This window comes from Orbicella franksi, chromosome 7, assembly GCF_964199315.1.
Source record: "Orbicella franksi chromosome 7, jaOrbFran1.1, whole genome shotgun sequence".
NCBI lineage: Eukaryota > Metazoa > Cnidaria > Anthozoa > Scleractinia > Merulinidae > Orbicella > Orbicella franksi.
In genome coordinates, this window is record NC_138151.1 from 19,587,304 (window position 1) to 19,607,788 (window position 20,485).

A 20,485-nucleotide genomic window follows, 5' to 3' on the forward strand; every position below is an offset into this window, starting at 1 on the left:
AGATGTGATCCAAATCGTAGCCAACAGGTTTACTGACCTCAGGACCAATCCATCCGCCTTTTTGTACCTTTCGTCGACGTTTCGAGGTTTTTGGGAACCCTTCACAACATGACGTTGACAACCCCTTTCTAGATTTGACGAGTCTCGAGCTTCTGGAGTAGATTGGATTCATTATTCGCCAAAGATGTCGTTGAATTTTCGCTTGATGTTTCTATCTAGGACTTCGTAAGCTTTACGTTTCACTGCTTGTTTAACACTCCGTTTCGCACCCTCTTTCGCCTTTCGAATGCGATGTCGAACGCCGCGACCGCTTTTTAACCCTTTCAGACCTCCTCTAACACTCGCTTTCAGCAGTTCATGAACGAAGCCACCTCCACCTTGTGGGTCAGGTTTGAATCGTGTTAAACTTCCACCTTTCATGCTCGTTTGAAGTGAAGGGTGAGAATCGTGTTTCCTTCACCAAATTCGGTCAATTCACCTGTGGTCTCCGACACTTGCGTCTCAATAATGTCCAACTGGGCCTTGCGCAACGGAATATATTGAACGTGGAGCGGTTCAAAGTAATGACTTCCATCCCCTGTGCGTCGATAATTGACCTCTCGCAATAGATCCGTGACTTGATTTCCCACCACAGAACTTCCTTCCACGTCAGAATAGATAAACAAGGAACGTGACGTCGAGCCCACCACGTTTTGAAAGGCTTTGTTGAGATTCGTGAAGCGCCAATTGCAAGTAACACTCAGATGAAAAAGGTCTTCTGCTATCAGCCAAAACACAGGCTCACCCCTGTCGTTTTTCAGATCGTGTGTCATCGTTTCTAAATTGGGTACCGTGTCGGTAAAAAACTCTTGACGTAAATTGGGTCCCAAGTCATAATTTTCAGGGCTTCTCTCCCTCAACCATCCCATCTTTAAGGCCAACATTTTATTGATCTTCAATGCTGGTGAGTAATTGGAGCGTACGTGTGTGGATTTGTTATCCGTTAGCAGATCATCTCCATCTCAACGAAATTTCACGTACATTCTCTTTCCATCGGATGCTGTATAGCTGCTACCGAGATGGGGTCCTTGGTAATTTAAGATGCGCCTCTGTTCGAAAAAAGTCACCATACTTTTCATGAAACCAACACCATCAATGTACTGTACCACGGCTCCGAGATCTTTTGGATCATAGTGGGCTCTACCAAACTTTAACACACCAGAAGGGTATTCCAGGATCCAATCCATGGTAAATAGGATGTCGTTACCATGGACCAAGTTCGGGAGATGAACTTTCACATCTGGTAACGAGATGCTAATTAATCCCACTTTCCAACTCGATCCTTGCAACCTGATGGGGTGGGGTAATCGAATCTTGAAATGATTGCTTTGGTTCTGCGGAAACTCTGCGCGATTGCTGTGACTAGGTAAGGTGATGTAAAACTCCTCACTCATCCTCAAAGCTTTTTCACGTCCTTCTTGTCAATCCAACTGTCGTATTTATCTGACCAACCTTTCCAACGTACCAAGACTTTATTTCCTTTTCGCTTCATGACCTTGTCCACTCGGAATAAATCATCCTTTGACACGTTCACTTTTTGTAAATCTTGTTCGTAAAAGGTACCCTTGAGCAAAGTTCCATCCAACTCCTCAATCTTGTAAGTGGGAACCACACCAGGTATGACACGTTACACGACAAATACTTCTTCGGTCCATCCTGGTAAATACCCTTTCTTAAACTGTCGGAATTTCTTATTCAGTCTCACACTATCCTTTACTTTCAATGACCCTTTCTGCGGTTTTCTGGACAGACGTTTACCGTACATGCGATCCCACACTTCTTTTTCATTTTTGAAATTCACTTGGTTAGGTGCCATGCCGATGGTGTGATGGTAGGATGCATTGTATCCTTTGACCAAATCTGGCAACACCGGTAAATAGCCGAGGGTGTTCTTGACCGTGAAATATCGATACAACCTTTCCTTGAAAGTACGATTAAAACGTTCCACGATACTAGCTTTGGTATCACCACTGGTCGAGAAATGGTGAATGTTTTTTTGTTTCATCAATTCCTTACCATCGTCGGTTTGTACGTTGATGGGTTTTCTACCCTTGGCACGTTTCAAAATCTTCTCAAAGGTTTCGGTTACTGCTTTTCCTGTTTTAGTTTTGATGGGTTCCACCCAAGCGTACTTGGAAAACGCATCGATCACCATCAGTAAATAACGCATGCCTTTGTTGTATTTGGATATGTTTTGTATTTCCACCAGATCGGCCACCCATTGTTCATCTATGTTGAACACCAACACAGGTAAGGTGGGGAAACGTCTCCTTCGGGGTTTGTGAAGCGTGTAGCCCAAATCCCTTTCCAACACGTCTCGCACTTTTTGGACGGGGAGTTTTAGGGTTCGGGCAAAACTGGTTACCCCACCCAAACTACCCGGTTGGCGAGGGTCGTGATAAAATGCTAGTAACTTGGTGGCTTTTGATTTCTTCATAGCGTCGCTAACTTCAAAATGCAAGCCTCGACGAGGTCTGGGTGGTGTTCTCGGATGGTCAGGAACCACTCGTATGCTTGGGGTTGATGTTTCAGCCACATAATAAAGATGAGAAAGACGTTTTGCTTTACGTCTGTGGCTTCGAATTCTTTGAGAGGGTCAGCACTGGATGCAAGAGGAATGACTACCCCTTGTGCATATTTGAGATACGCTCTTTCACACACTCGACACAACCAACACCAATACAAGTGACTCAACATTGTGTCTGCAGCAAAATGAACTTTATTGATACACTTTCAATCCTTTATACAATTTAGTTTACAGTATCAAATGGGTCTTCTTCTTTCTTATACAGATCACAAGTGTCCCAAGCCGTACTGGAGTATCGGCAGCCTCCCAGATTACATTCTTTCCCTGGATTCCAGTCTCTGGCTAATTGCTAATCGTCTGACTGATACAACCTATCTTTCTCCACAATACAATCTTCACACAAATTTGTGTCCAGCAAGAGGTCGAACCTTTCTTGCCACAAGTCGACTTCTTTGGCCATCTTACAAACCAGTTTGTACAGTTCGTGACAAACTCCTTGGTGCGTCGCTTTAACTGTCATTTCAAACGGAATTCTCACTTTTTGTTCCAAGTCTTCCGTGATTTGCTGCATTGTTCTAATGGGTCTTAACAGAGAAACAAGGGCAACGCGCATCGGATACGCCAAACCTACGGTGGCTGCAAACATGTTGGTATCTTCAGACAACTCAGGGGATCTGTCGCACACGACAAAATCAAAGGCTTTCGTACATCTATCGTACATTACCTCATACCACTCTGAAGTAAAGAGAAACACCAAGCCACTACTTTTCATCCGTGGTAGGATGCAGTCTTTCCACTCGGGTCTTTTTTCTTCCAAATCTGTCTCCGGCATACTTTCACCGTTCTGATTATAAAACAAAAAGTCAAAGACGAACAGGGTGTCAATCAACGTGTTGGTATCTTCTGGCCATTCTTCCCAACGGACCTTGACTTGACCGTCGATGATCTGCTTGATATGACTATCGTTGTTCTTGTTCGTGCAAAACTTCATGATGTTTCCAAGATGATTCAAACACTTTGACTGCTGACGGCTAAGTACTGATTTGACTTTTATACGATATGGATGTGACGTCATCTGCTTCGCGACTGGTGTATCACATGTTCATACATACATTAACGTCATACTTTTCCTTATTTGGTCACAAAATCCTATGATTGGTCAGTATAGTAAAGGTGGGAAAACACAGGACGCTGTCAAACCCGTTTGACGGCGTCCTTCACAAAGGTTGATTTCCTTATTTGGTCACAAAATCCTATGGTTGGTCAGAATAGTAAAGGCGGGAAAACACAGGACGCTGTCAAACCAGTTTGACGGCGTCCTTGACAAACGTTGATTTCCTAACTTGGTTACAAAATGCTGTGATTGGTCAAATATGATGCCATGCTATGGAAAAGTACTGAGCGGTGATTGGCTGATAAATCCCATATAATGTGTGGACACTATTCATTTCTTTACTCGCAAACATCGTTTGGTCTGAGCGCATCCAGAAGAACAGAGAAGAAAGAATAAACGATATGACAGGAGAACCAGAAATGATACAACTTGAAAGTGATCATGGTGGAGTAGAAGTGCAAGATACATCATGTACCTCTTTCCAACCTGGAAATGTATCTCCTTGCCGTTATCCTATCACAAAATCAAAAAGAAAACGAAAAATGGCGGACAGAGATAAGAAGGAGAAGCAGGTGAAGAAGATCAAAAAGGAACCTGAGGAAGGTACAGAAACGTTACTTGATAAATGGTTACATTCGTACAAACCATCAACCATTGAGTTCAACGAGAAAGTAGTGGTCAAGACCATAGAACCTCAACGAGAGACATTCACTACAATACCTTTAAACAAAGTTTAATTCCAAGTGCAAGGTTGATTTTAACTATTTTGTAAAAGTCAAGACCATTTTAAAAAATGGTAGACTACGTACGCGACAAAAGATTCGTTGTCTAGTAGAGGAAGAAGACGTGGAAAAGAGAGACAGTTTCTTCAAGACAAAGAGAAAGCAAAAAAAAGAGAACATGAGGCAAAGACATTTACTTAGAAGACAAGAAGTTACACCAAGGCGTGTTAGATTAGTAACATATTTTAGAAACTTTAAAAAAAGTCAATGTTTAAATAATTTTTTTTCAATAGTGTCTGAGCATATTGATGTGGTGATGAGTAGCGAAGACTTCAATGCTGATGAATTCTTAGACGGTATTACTAAGGAGTGGAACGATTTACCGAGAGTCGCATCGTCTGCCAACACCTTCGGGAATTCGCCACCACCACCACCACTACCAAGACCAATTACAAGAGTAGATACTGAGATCTTGTACCGTTGCCCACTACACGAGTCTGAGGCTTTACAGAAGAAAAAGACTGTCACAAAGTACGGAGAGTGGGAGTATTACAAGTGTCCTGTTGCCAAGTGTTTCGTGTCCTGTGGTGCGGATCGTGTAGAGTGTTACATAGACTCAGCAAAACGTCAATTGCACCAGTTCTACCTCGAGAATGAGTTGGACAAAATGCAGTGCTACTGTGAACTTCCCTTGAGAATGTCCCAGTCTCAATCTGAAAAAAACACCGGACGTCTCTTCTTCATTTGTCCCAAACGTAACTGTAAGTTCTTCCAGTGTGTCGATCAAACACCGAGTAAGAAAGTCAAAGCCTGGTTATTAGAGAGCCAACACCCCTCCAATCACGCAGGTTACCCACGACCGCATGAATTATTCAAACCCGACAGGCAGAATTATGTGTCCAATTGGCTAGGACAATTGCCCTACAAGAAGCAATCTAACCGATTCTGCGATGAGCAGATAGTGAGAGATCACCTGATCTCCGAACCTGGCACCCCCTTTGACCAAGAGTTGTGGGACGAATGTCAAAAGGTCAACATCTTCTGCGTAGCAGACCATCCCGACATCATTGAATTTCCGCGGGAATTGAAAGGGCGTCTTTTCGATCCGAAAAAAGAAAGGAAATTTCGTGAAGACTTGTATACGTTACGCGTCATGGCCAAGGTCAGGGAACAAAATAAAAAAGGTCGTTGGAGCTGCGATTGTTTCGCTGGAAACAGAAGACCGCACGATCATTAGTCTCCCGTGTAAACTAGACCAATCAAGATAATTCACGTCAAGAACGTTGATTGGTTCTAAAACATACCATAAACTTAACTCTAGAGACATTAAATTTTCAGTCTCGAACAACATGGCTTCTGTTAAGGACAGCTTATGTCTCGTCATAGACTTAGAGGTATTTTTTGTGCAAAAATTCAAGTGCGTGAAATGGGTTATTACTCTTGGAATGAACACTTTGGACGCCATGCTTTCTTCCAGCCAGCAACACTCAAAGACTTGTCTCACAAGGATAAAAAGACAGTGATCTTTGCAAAGCATAAAATACACGGACTCACTTATCAACCCCGTTACCAAGAGAGAGCTTATGAGCAAGATCAAGCAGATATTGTCTTACTGCGCTTGTACAACCAATACAAGACGGGGAAAAGAACTGTGGTAGCCTACAAAGGAGGTCATGTTGAAAAAGACTTGTTAAACAAACTGAACATTCCTTGTCTCGATTTAGAACCTTGGGGTTGTCCCAAATACGAACAGTTAAAACAAACGATTGTAAAACCGTTAGCGAGGTGCGGTTTTCACTTAAATGATAATATTCACCATTGTTCCATGACCGAGTGTCACGCGTTTTGGTTATGGTTTCAAACTTATGTCATGTAAATAATCAGTTTCCACGTCCTGTAATTTCAGGGAAAAAATTGATATTAAAGTTGGTTAACTTTAAAGTTGCGTGATTTATTTGTTTATGTTAGAAACCAGGCTTTTTTTTACTCGGTCAACACGGAAACGAGATTAATGACGTCATTACACCAGGCTTTTTACCCGGTCAACACGGAAACGAGATTAATGACGTCATTACACCAGGCTTTTTACTCGGTCAACACGGAAACGAGATTAATGACGTCATTACACCGGCTTATTACTCGGTCAACACGGAAACGAGATTAATGACGGCTTTTTACTCGGTCAACACGGAAACGAGATTAATGACGTCATTCCTCACCCGTCAAAGGGAGTGGGGCTTCTATTACCATGGATACGTCCAACTAAAGAAAATATTAGAACTCTTTCCCATAACAATACCTTTTGATAAACATCACTCACTGGACGCTCGTGTTATTATTATTCAATAAAAGTTGACAAAGTAAATATCAGACTCTGTGTTCATTTTAAAGCAAAGTTTATAATCAAAATCCTAGTTACAATGTGTGAGCTCTAGTAGCAACACGCCCGAATTATGTTAGAATCGATGCGCCCAACTTAAGAAACATCCATTGAATGAATTACATACTCGTTATTTAAATGCATGTCGGTTGAAAGAGAATACAATTCTATGATTTGATTCACTTCCCATGGAAATAAATAGTAAACAAACTCTCGAAAACGAATGTTATCCCAAAGGTTATTTACATGGCAAGTCGCAACATAAAAAATTACATGATAAACATTCCTATCAATGTTTTGGATGACACTCTCTAAAACATTAAAAACCGTCACAATGTTATCCGTACTGATGTGGTAGGGAAAATGAAACTGAAACAAAGCAAGAAAAAACTACATTAATATAATGCTTTCTAACCTGTAATCATAAATGTCGCGCTGGTGATACACTATAAAAATACTGCAATAATTTTGAATTTCCTCGGGTAAAACATAGTCCAGAAATATGCGAAAATAGACTCGATTAAGTTCTGTATCAGTGTCACAAATTGCTAATGTTATCATAACGTTAATTTGAGCGAATGGTGAATGGATCAGACCATATAAGATTCTCTCCATCAGAAATCGAACATGTTCTGCAGGAAGCGGGTAGCCAAATTTGAACTGAAGAGAAAAAAATCGTACGATTAATGTTTGGCATTCGTAAGCACGTAGCAACAATGTGTATGTGGAATCCTTTTGACTTTGTGCCACGCGCACAAAACTAGCGTCGGTTTATCACTCACTCACTGGACGCACGTGGTAGTCAAGTCAACCTTAAAACTGACATGTATATATATAAAAAGTCAAACTTACCGCGTTAATTCGTCGTTCGAGTCCTTCCCTATCTTGTATCGCTTTTTGAAGACCGTTTATTGCTCGCTGTCGCGGTGAAACCTCTCTGTTACGAGGTTCATTAAGTTCCACAGGTGGGAGTTCGTCACCTAGTTTTCTTCGGCAGTGGGGACACAGAGGCGAGTTTCTTTCCCATTCTCTTTGACAACTGCGGTGGGCGAACTTCTTGCAGCATGGGGAGCGTAAGACATTTCCTCCGATAATATTGAAACCATGGTTCTCATCGGTCAAACAGAATACACAGTGTTTGTCGCGGGCAGTTTCCGGCACTATTTCTGCATCGAAACCACGTAGCCTTCGGGATTGACGTTGCGCCATGTTTTTGCAATGAAAACTGTAAAATACTCTGGACTCGATTTCACTCGATTTGCGTGAAGTAATATTAGCTAGCGCGACGCTTATTTCAAAGTGACGGATTTTTTTTTTCAAAAGGACGGGTTTTTCAAAGGCACGGTATTTCAAAGACTACCCCACCGTTCATGCCGCCATAATGCACTAATCTGATTGGTTCGACAGAGCGTCGCACTATTCTGATTGGCTCGCTAAACATAGATGGTACATGTCACTCAACTTGGGTGTGCTCATAAAAGATCAGGCATAGTAGAGAAAAAATATTCTCATTCTCACTCGTGGAAAAACGGCGGTCAGTTTTGAAAACGATTACGTTATCCTATCTCACGACCATGCTGAGCACATAAATGAAAGGCACGTGGATTTGGATAAGGAACTCAATGCATCCAAATTCCTGCGGACGTTTAATTTAACGTCAACTGTGGCCTTTCTGGCAAGGAAAACTTTCGTCGATAGTGACGATTATGAAATCGTCGAAGAAGGTTACAAGACGGGACATGGCCACTATTACATGTACGTATTCAAAATGAAGAAAGTCATCGGAGTCTGTCCGTGGGGTCATCCCACGGACGAGATTTGCGTTTACTTTTCATGGAAGGAATCGTACGGCGACAAATTCCGCGTCATTACGGCGTATCCGTTCTCCAGAGCTTATCACGTCTTCTTGAAGCAGAGAAAGCAAGGTATGGCCACCTTTTAAAATCCTACAGACTTTATGTAGGTAAGAACCAAACGGCTCTTTTAGGAGCCACCACATTAATAAAAGTCAATGGTCCAACATTCTTTCCCCAGTTCTTTTAATTTTGTGCTCGAGCACGTGGAGACGCGCACTTATTATTCACAAAATCGATTATCAAAACTGCAGCGTCATAAAATTCAGTTTGACAGCGTCCTCAAAACCAGCAATGAATTTGATTGATGAACCACTCTTGGCGGCTGTCCGTTCTATTGAGAACTGGGACCAAGACAACGATTCTCAAGAGGTAATAAATATAACTTGAAATTGGAGTACATGTCGGGCGAATACAAATCCGTACCGTTATTTTGAAATGGGTCGTTGAAATTGAATGGAAAAGATAACTTCATACTTTAACTTACATGATTTAATCAGACCTAAAATTTGAAGACGGCTAAGGACTTTGAAAAGAAATTATTTTGATTTTGAATTAGGTCACTGAAATTGAATGGAAAGGATAAGCTTTTGTGCTTTTCAATACCACTACATGTTTTAATCACGACCTGGAATTTCAAGGAGGGTATGAGCATTCAATAGAAGTTCTTTTGATTTTGAATAGTCACTGATAATGAATGGAAACGATAATGAACCTTGGTGTTTTTTATATCAATACGTGATTCAATCAGACCTGGAGGTTATAGGCGGTTACGGTTTTTGAAAAGAAGTTCTTTTGATTTTGAATAGCTCGCTGTAATCCTTTATATCGGGCCTGGAATTTGAAGGCGGTTACGGTTTTTGAAAAGATGTTCTTTTGATTTTGACTAGCTCGCTGTAATCCTTTATATCAGGTCTGGAATTTGAAGGCGGTTACGGTTTTTGAAAAGATGTTCTTTTGATTTTGAATAGCTCGCTGTAATCCTTTATATCAGGTCTGGAATTCGAAGGCGGTTACGGTTTTTGAAATGAAGTTCTTTTGATTTTGAATAGCTCGCTGACGGACTTGGAAACGTTCTACCAGTATAACACAAGTAACACTGGACGGATTTAGGATAAGCAAAGCTATAGCGTTCGTCCGATCGTATTTTATAAACCTTAAAGTTACAATGGAACCGTTACTCCTAAATTTAAGTTTAGCGCGCGATGCAAATAATTTGTCCCATTGGCCGCGGGGATAACGAAATTTGCATACGAGTTGAAAACTTAACGCAAGAATGTGACAATGGACTATTATCTTAAACGTTGAATGATTAGACTCTGTTAGCTTAACTGAATAGGCTATTATCTTTTAAGGCGAATTGAACGGACGCTAAAAGACTAATGAAGGCATTTGTTTTCATGCGAGTTGTGTAATTGTTATTCATTTACAGGAAAATTAAATTAACAAACTAAGTAAACTTTTCGGGTGGTCTGCGTGTGTGAATGTAATTATGATAGATCAATAACGTCATATGTTACTTGATTGGTGGTTGAAAATATGATGTCGTTTTTGTGCAATATGATTGGATGTTGGAAATGTGCTGACATTTTCTGTAATATGATTAGTTAACGACACCAATAAAGTTGGGACTCGCTATATAGAAATCATTTGCAGATGGTGGACTGTTGACTAAACGTTTGTTTCTCTGGATAAGATTTTCGCCCCATGTCAAGCCACTTTGAGGATATAAGCGATGAAGAATTGTTGGAGGCCATTATTGCTATTGAGAATGGACCAGAAAACAGTTATTTCCAACAGGTAAATTAAATACGTTGTAACAAAAATACATTTTGTGTACTTAATGTGTGATGAACCGGGTTATTTATTTTATTTTATATTTTCTCTTAGATTCTTGACGACTCTATCGATGATACGATTTTGTCAAATGTCGCCGAGGCTACAGAACGTCAACTCACTAATCAAGAACAAATAGGGGGAAGTCTTGCTACCACAGAACCTGGACGCTTCGAATTTGTACTCAACCCGTACGTAGATAGTCACAGCAAAAAAATGGGTGTTAGAGAGCGTCACGACACCTCCAACATTCGTCAGGTGGGACAATTTATACCTCAACAAAACTTGGCAGCAGCAATTGCTGATGGATTACATAGAACAATCCAAAATTTGATTCTCCGAGACAGGATACCAGCCGCTGATCGTGTCTACTTCAATTTAGCCAGCAATCGCTTAGTCAACAGCTATGCTTATCGAGGGTTACCGGCGGGGGAATGGTTAAATGGTAGCGATCGTGTCGACAGTCTGTTGCAGCAAATGTCACAGGTGTTAAACTCAAACGAGAACTTTGAAATGAATGATTCGTTTCAATTATCTTTTACACACGTTCGTACATCTCCTCGCGGTAGCGGTCAGAAACGAAAATTGAAACCTGGACATTCTAATCCAGAAACTTTCAAACGTTTGAAAGGTTCTGTCATCAGTATCGATAACAAAGACGAACTATGCTGCGCCCGCGTTATTGTGACAGCTAAAGCTAGAGTGGATGATCACCCTAAATGGAACAGCTTCAGAAGAGGTGTCTCTATCCAGAGAAATGAAGCAATCAAGCTGCATATAGAAGCTAATGTAGAAATGGGAAAATGCGGTTACGAGGAACTCACTAGATTTGCATTGACGCCGTCCTTGAACAATTATCAGCTCTTACTTGTGGAAGCTACCCGAGGTTATAGCGTGACTTCTTTTGGAAAGCCTCAGGAAAAACAATTGGTACTGTTGTATGATAATGAACACTACAATGTGATCACTACGTTACCTGGGTTCTTTGGTAACAGTTATTTCTGCGCAAGGTGTCTCAAACCCTACAATAACGCAGGTCAACACGCCTGTGAAAACAACCCTGATCATTGTTCTTCCTGCTTACAAACGGGATGGGAGGACTTTACAGAGGCCAGGTGTCGTAATCAACCACCAGCTACACCCTGCGGATCCTGTAAGCGGATGTTTTATGGTGATGTTTGTTTTCAAAATCATCTGACGAAATCCTACAAGGGAAAAACCGCTGACTCCAAAAACATCAGTGTTTGCAGTCAACGCCGCAAATGTCGTAGCTGTAAAAAGTTGTTGGTGGCTCTCAAGAAGCAACAAGAACATGAATGCGGTTAAATAGACTGTCCCTCTTGCCACGAGTACATAGAGGCCGCAAGCCACCGATGCTTTATTCAGATACCTAAAACACCGGAAGAGTTAACCGAAGAGAAAAAAGAAAAAAAGAAGAAGAGAAAGAAAAAGAAAAAACGCAAGCAACGAACCGAAGCCGAAGCAGAGGATAATGGTAATGATGATGATGATGATGAAAAGCCTCCCATTCTCGTTTTCTTCGATATTGAGGCGATGCAAGACACTGGCAAACACATCCCTAATCTTTTAATAGCGGAAACTGAGGATGATAATTGTCCACTCCACTTCAAAGGTGAAGATTGCATTCGTGATTTCCTGGAATGGCTGGATACGTTAACTGAAGAAGACACGCGCAATGTAACTGTTTTGGCCCATAACTTTTCTGGCTACGACTCCTATTTCGTCGTGGAGGAATATCATCGCCAACACAGGGTCCTCAATCAAATCAGAAATGGAGCTAAACTTCTCCAATTAACCTTTGACAATATTAACTTAATTGACTCTCTGTCATTTTTTCAAATGCCGCTTTCTGCATTTCCAAAGACATTCGGATTGACAGAGTTAAAGAAGGGCTATTTTCCTCACCTGTTTAACACGCCTGAAAATCAAGACTACGTGGGACCAATTCCCGAGAAAGAATTTTACATGCCTGAATCAATGTCTGTCAACGGCCGTAAAGACTTCGAGAAATGGCATGATAAAGAAAGAGCTGAGAATGTAGTGTTCGATTTCCAGAAAGAATCGCTGGAATATTGCGAGTCGGACGTGAAATTACTGAAGGAGGGATGCCTTACTTTCAAACGGCTTTTTGAAAAAGAGACAAAGTTTGACCCCTTCAGTCATATTACTATAGCTTCGGCATGCAATCGAGACCTGCGACAAAACCGAATGGAAGCCAACACAATTGCTTCCGAGCCTCTCCACGGTTGGCGACTAAAAACAAATCAGTCGAAAGTTGCCATGGAATATCTACTGTGGCAACAAAGTCAGATCAGTGGGAGAATTCAACATGTTGTAAATGATGGGGAATACCGTATCCCCAACAGTCGCTATACCGTGAACGGCTACGATGCAACTACGAACACCGTCTACGAATTTCAAGGTTGCTTTTGGCATGGCTGTCGTAAATGCTATCCCAACAGATCCGAAACACACCTTAGATTAGAGCACCGCTGCACTGCCGACGTGTATCTCTGCACCCAGGAAAAACTACAATTCTTGCGTGACAAAGGTTACAACGTCATCGAAATGTGGGAGTGTGATTGGCGGAAAATGAAAGAAGAAAGGCAGTACGTCAGGAACTTTGTAGCCAGCCTCGATTTGGTGGAGCCACTAAATCCCCGTGATGCCTTCTGCGGCGGACGAACAAACGCTGTCAAACTGTCTGTCATCTGGCTTACATCGCCTCAGGAGAGAAGATTCATTACTATGATTTTACATCTCTCTATCCGTTCATTAATAAGAATGCTGAGTATCCTGTCGACCACCCTGAAATTATATTTCAGCCGGAAGACACAGACATCCAAAATTACTTCGGGATTGCCAAGGTCACAATCTTACCTCCAGAAAAACTGTTTCATCCAGTACTTCCGCTGCGTGAAAATGGTAAACTGACATTCCCGCTATGTAGAGCCTGTGTACAAGAAGAGATGGAAAAACCAATGCTACAACGGTCCTGGGTTTGCAGTCACAGCGACAGTGAAAGACAAATTACAGGTACATGGTGTACCCCCGAACTGAACAAAGCCGTTGAGAAGGGCTACAAAATAACTTACATTCACGAACTGTGGCATTTTTCTGAAACGAGGAAAGGTCTCTTTAAAGACTATGTAAATACATGGTTAAAGATTAAAGAGGAGGCAAGCGGCTGGCCAGCTCATGTAGGCGATGATCCCGTCAAACAGCAAGAACATCTGAGATCCTACAAAGCGAAAGAGGGCATCGAACTCAACCGCAACAACATTGAAAAGAATCCCGGCAAACGTAGCCTTGCAAAAATGATGTTAAATTCCATGTGGGGGAAGTTTGGCCAGCGCACCAACAAAACTCAAATCAAAGAGTTCGGAGATCCTATGAGGTTCAGTGCATTCCATGAAAGTGATGCAAATGACATTTGCTACGTGAGTGTATTGTCTGAAGACATCGTTGAAATTCACTGTAACTGAAATCGAATGACGAACCTGTCTCACCAAACCTCAACATTTTCATCGCTTGTTTCACGACATGTTGGGCTCGACTTCGTTTGTATGCAGCTCTGGACATGCTACAAGAACGAGTACAGTACACAGACACCGACAGCGTTATTTTTTCCAGTTTACCTCGTGAAAACAATCCTCCCCTTGACGACTTTCTCGATGATTTCAAGGACGAGTTGGGAGAAGACGACTTCATCACTGAATTTGCGTCCGCGGGACCGAAAAATTATGGCTACCTCACGAAGAAAGAAAAAGAAGAATGCAAAGTGAGGGGAATCTCTTTAAACAGTGAAGGTAGCAAGCAGTTAAATTATCAAGTGTTGCGGCAAAATGTTTTAGACGAAATTCAACGCCCTCTCGAGAAAACGCGACAAACTGATATTTACAAGCCTTATCACATCGTCCGAAACTCCAAAGAGTACTCACTGACCACAGCCTCTCAGACGAAAAAGTACCAGCTTGTGTACGAAAAACGAGTGATAGATCCCTACACCTTCAAAACATATCCCTATGGCTATGAAAGAATAACAAATGAGGACGTGGACATGATTGCCATTTGTAAACACTTTCGTAAATAGTTTCATTCATAAGGAGCGCAATCCACTAGGGAGTTGCACACGGCTCTGTCCTGTAATTTTAGGGAAACATTTGATATTAAAGTTAATGGTTAACTTTAAAATTGCGTGATTACTTGGTTTATGTTAGAAACCAGGCTTTTCACTCGGTCAACATGGAAACGAGATTAATGACGTCATAGGGGGCGGGGCTTCTGGCTACCATGGATACGTCAAACTCGAGAAAACAATAGAACTCCTTTCCATAACAATACCTTTTCATTTGCATCACAATACCTGTCAAATCTGTACTGGACTAGCCCATACCACTACTCTCATGTAATCGCGGTGAATTGACTGCGTTGTGCTCTGACTGCATAATCCTTCGAAAGGGATGCGTACTCCCTCGTAAGGGCTGCATTATCCCTTGAAAGGGTTGAATTATCCCTTAAAAAGGTTGAATAATCTCTCGAAAGGGCTGAATAATCCCTCGAAAGGGCTGGATAATCCCTCGAAAGGGATTCGAGTTTCCTTGAGGGGAATAAATTACCAAAATTCATTACCCGCTGATAGTTTTAAGAGAGAAAGAATAAACGTGATACCGAGTAAATGCATTGTGTCTATAATACAGGCAACAAATGCACAGAATTGTTGAGGTACTAGTAATATTTCGATATAATTCTATATCATCTTCAGTTCAGACTGAGGTGACATACAGGAAGCTTTACCTTTGACTTATTCGAAAATACCACTCCGCACTTCTTGGACATCAACATCGCTAGTGATGGTCTTGGCATCTACAGGAAAGATACTTTTACTGGACAGTACACTAACTTTGAAAGTTTTGTCCCTTGGCGACACAAGATCTTTTGGATTAGAGCACTGATTGACCGCGTACACCGAATCTGCACTCCCAACAAAATTAAAACCGAGCGCAAGCTAATAAGAAAGTTTTTATCGTGGATCGGTTTTCCTAAACGTGTTGCGAACTTATTAATTGATCGGATTACTAAAATGCACAGAACAGGGCTCCAGATCCTACTACCATCGACACCTCCCACAACAAGCAGCATTCAACTATCTGGCTTACCATCCCATTCGTGGGTGACCTAACAACACAGCTTGTTAAGAAGCTTAAGCGTAAGCTTCGGAGATGTTTCGTCGACCCGACGGGTCAGGTCGAAGACCACGGACACAATCAAAGGCTCCTGTGAGCCACCTCATTGGTGAATTGGATGAAAGTAGAAAAGTTAGTTGAATAAAAAGAGAAGAGGAATTGATCATTGTGGAGTTCTTCTTGGTACAGCAGTGAAAAACAGGAAAATAAACATCCTTGATGCATGGGCTCTGATGTCAAGTGGTTGCTTATTGACACCCTTTAGGTAAAGGTCAAGTCTGCATACAGGCCAAGTGGCCCACCAGGCTGGAGCTTATCCCGGTTTCTGTAGCATGAAGCGACTAGGAGTATTTCCACTCCCCCCTGGATGGGATGTTAGTCCATTGTGGGGTTACCCCCAGCATTAAGTTTGTCGGTACCCATTTATAGAGAGGGTAGAGGGAGGTACTGTGAGAATAAAGTGTCTTGCCCAAGAACACAACGCAATGTCCACGGCCAGGGCTCGAACCTGGACCGCTTGATCCGGAGACAAGTACACTAACCATGAGGCCACCACGCCCTCCACCCTTTACACTGTAGGTGGCTGAATTTGCTCTCTGTTAAAATTATTTTATAAATTATAAATATTTATTACATAATTGAAAATAGATTTCAACAAAATACAACAACAATAATCAAGATAAACACTGCTTTTATTAGGAGCATTTTCTTTCTTATTAAGTCCACTGAAATACTGACTACCATAATGTAACACATAAAAGCAAAGAGGAGACATTCTAGCCAGCAGCCTCCTATACACACAGATTATACAATTTTTGCTGAGTTATAAATAACAATCTTTATAGCAGCAGGACACACATGTGGTAGAAGTACAGCATGATAACCACCATTTTAAGAACCGAATGGAAATTCAACAGGTATAAGCTGGAACAGTTAGGATAGCTTATACTTCAAATAAACATTGCAAGATTTGTATTTTATTAGTAGAGACAGATAAACATGTTCAACTTTTGTGTACCTTTATGATGGGGTCTAGTAGTTTCATTTAATTGTAGTCCTAATATGAAGACTGATTGTGATACTCTACATGTATATGTTCATGTATATGAACACGATATAGAACTGCTAATTTTAAGTTTCTGTTATATAATTTCTATGTTCCACTATGAAGCTATAAGTTCATTTCTTGAGTTAAAGGAGCTTAGTCACGGTATTTTGAGTCATTGTGGCCACCTACAACATTACCTTTAAATGGTAAGAAATCTGAAAATAACTGTTTAATAATATAGAAAAACACCAAAGAGATAATGATAAACCATAAAGGAACGAGGATGGCTAAGGATGGAGAAGATTGACATGGATTGCAAACGACGAATTTGAAAAATTGAGGCTAAACGTTTCAATATGCTCAAACCGTAACTGAGCTCCTTTAAGGTTTGACACATGGAGCGAGTTCAGATGGATTTAACTTGTTGACATTCTTGACTAAATTTTAAGAAACATACCTTATTACATGAAGTTTTCGCGACACGTTAATTTCACGAATTTCGTGATTTAAAAAAAAATCGCGAAATTTAAGTGACGCGAAATTAAGTGACTCATATTATGTCAATAATTAAAAAAGTGACTTTATTACCATTACACACGTTTATAACAATCATTTTGAACTATTCTGTGGTAATGTTCAGGTCCTCTTCATCACTACGGCTTTCCGTCTCCACTCCAGGTAGCACTTCTTTTGTACAATCCTCAAACTGTCCATTTACTGGCTCCTTGTAGTGCTGTTCTACTAGTTCAATTGCCTTGTAAACACTGAGAACATCTTTCTTGTTACTGTTTACATAATCAGTTGCGTTTCTGTTTATTTGGACATTGTTGATTAAGTTGTTTGATCAAATTCAGGGACATGTTAAATACCATTGACAAAGAAATAAAGTGTGTCTCACTCAAAAACGCGAAATTAAAGAGAGTCGAAATGCAAAATTTTCGCAAAATCGCGAAATTAAGGTGTCGCGAAATATGCGAACCTCAAAATCGCGAAATACGTGTCGCGAAAATTTCATGTAATAAGGTACATTGATAAAGTGTTTCCAACTCTGCAATTATACATGCAGCTTGGAGAGCCATTTTATATGCTTGTAACCAATGTCTTCTGCAAAGAATGAGTTTCAACAGTTCAAGTGTCAGCTGACTAAAGTCTTGAAAGCATCTTATTCTCAGCACGAGAATTCCACTTCCATCTGTAATTCTCAGATTAATTCCATGAAGTTTTAAGGGTGACTTGTGTTGTTAAAGCCAGTTTCTGCTAAGTCTTTTGATAAAATTTTTGCAAGCTGATAAACATGTCTAGCATCAGTAATGTTATTAATATTAACATCTGCTTACTGTCACTTGCATAGTATACTGTAGTTGTTATAATTGTAGTGTTCATCTGGGTTACATGCAAATGCACAATAGGACGACTTGCATCACCTGCAATACACAATAAATAAAAACGTGACACATTTTAAAGGGGTATAAATGATGATATGCGGGAAAAAATATTGTATATAGATCTTTAATCTGCTTCCCTTTCTCCCCCCCACTCCTCCCCCAATAAGGATAAGCGACTTACCTAGCTAAGGTGTCCAAGTGATGTTTCTTGCTTTTCTGGAAAGGGTTAAGAAAGAAAATGCCAGTTATAATGTTATGCTCTCCCTCAAGAAACATTGGAGCTAAGATAATTCTTTTAATCTCAAAAAAAAAAATTGCTTTGTACAGCATCTGCAAATTTTGGTAGAGTTACATGTAATGTTAAATCTCTATGAAGACTAGGAATTTTGGGACATGAATGGCAAAGTAAATTCAAACCATTCTTTGTTTCTGCCAATAAAGTTTCTGACTGTTTTGCTGTGTGATTTAAATAGTTGCTTGATATATTTAGATACATGTATTTATTTGGTATGTTAAGTTTCCATATTCAGATATATTATATATTAACAAGAGGCCTAGCTAGAGGCCTTAACGCGGATGGTTTTTTTAAGTTTGCAGTGATCGTGGTTTCTGTGCGACAAGTGAGGCCCGTTAACGAAATTAACTGAAAATGGTGAATGTTTTTTTCTAAAGGAAAGAGAAAACCTTAGTTGTTATTATCCCCCCTAAGAAGATGGGCTTATCAATCATGGACTATCTGCACAACCTCAGGCCATTGAATTTTTGTGGCAAAAAGTCTGGACATTTTTTCTGTGCGAAGACTTTTTGAGGGGAATTTCCAAGCCCCCACAAACAAAGATTTGGCTTTTGTGACAGTTCGCTTTTCCTTTATGCTACGATGACATTTACGACGACACTTCTGCGAAACAAACAAACTTGCGGTCACACGATCTTAAAATATCGGGAAAAAAGACAAGTAAATACAAGAGTGAAGGGAATTTCTCACATATAAACACAGTTATTTAAAAACGCTCCTGATGACCTGTGTGATCTTGGCTTGATAGGAGTCACATAACAAGAGAAATTCAGAGATTTCCCTTTACGCGATAAAACGCGTAAAGGGAAATCTCTGAATTTTACCTATTAAAATAGGTAAAGGGTTAAGAACAGGTTAATTAAAACTTAGGGTTTAGGGTTTAATTAATTAAAATAGGTAATGTAAACATATTCAGAGAGTTGTAACCAAACAATTACGGTAAAGCCATCAAATTTTCTTGGGATGAACATCTTGAAAATCTCGTTTCATCACAGCACTTATATCGGGAAAGAAACACCATTTCGTTCAGAAATAAATAAAACGACCTCGAGCAAACAAACATGCTCTTTCTACGTGAGAAAAGAAATCAAAACGCCAGTAATTTTCCGAATGCTATTTGCATACGTGTTGTCTGAATCAATTAGAACACATGCATGCTCTCGAATCAGTACTAATATTGTTTTTTTAGTATATACCACACAAGTGAATAGTGCTTTACGTGCTCTGATCGGTTAAAGGAGAGGGTCACTCTAAAAACCGTGTATTTTTTTTCCATCACCAATAAAAAGTTCGCATTGAGTTGAGTTACTCTCCGTTGTTTTGGCCTCTGAAGTGGATGCGATCCCAATGAAAAAGAAGTGAAAAGTTCGACACCGGGAGCCACCATTTTGAAAGGATCTTGAAGGCCAGGCCGCATACCCGTGACGTCATTCCGTCCGAATTGGCACGAAGCTCAAAGGCTGAAGTTCTTCTTTTCTGTTCTAAATCCAGTTGTGAGCTAAAAAATTCGCCCCGGGCTGTAAAACCCGAACCGAAAAGGATAGGGAAAGAGGAGTGACTTTCCTTAACTTGCCTGCAAAGAACAAAAAAATTGCCAAAGGAGTGGTTCGAACGGCTACGTCGGGATGAGAGATTCATGCCAAAAACACTCGAAAATGTGTATGTGTGCAACGAGCATTTCACAGACGACTGTTTCAAAACTCAATACCGATTTGAGCTTGTGGGTGGAAACACAAGAAGGATGTCATTGAAGAAAAATGCTTTCCTACAATTGAATTTTTCAACGGAAGACCCTTGTAAAGGCACGTATTGCAAGCGAACGGCGCATCGCAAGGAACGAAAAGAGGTAGCTACAAGTTATACTATTCATTTTTAAAAATATTTTTGCCCGGCAGAACTGTCGTTGACTTGATTGGGTAAATATTATTTCAGCGCAAGAAATTGAAGCTCCTTGCTGGACTACAGGGCTCGAATTTCAAGAAAAAACCATGGGGCCAGGTAACCCCTAAGGTTTCAGGTTTGGTCGCCAGCACAAGTATTTTAGTCGCCAAAAATTTTAGATCCTTCAGGCAATATATT

The 20,485-nt window shown here is 40.6% G+C and overlaps 1 protein-coding gene across 1 annotated transcript; it reads left to right on the forward strand.

Annotated features, from left to right (window-relative positions):
- The first annotated feature begins 9,611 nt into the window (after positions 1-9,611).
- Positions 9,612-11,797, forward strand: LOC145492656 (uncharacterized). The gene is made up of 2 exons (XM_081472074.1): positions 9,612-10,435; positions 10,526-11,797. Exons 1-2 carry the CDS (start codon positions 10,343-10,345, stop codon positions 11,795-11,797), a joined length of 1,365 nt encoding a protein of 454 aa, XP_081328200.1. The 5' UTR covers positions 9,612-10,342.
- Positions 11,798-20,485: the final 8,688 nt, after the last annotated feature.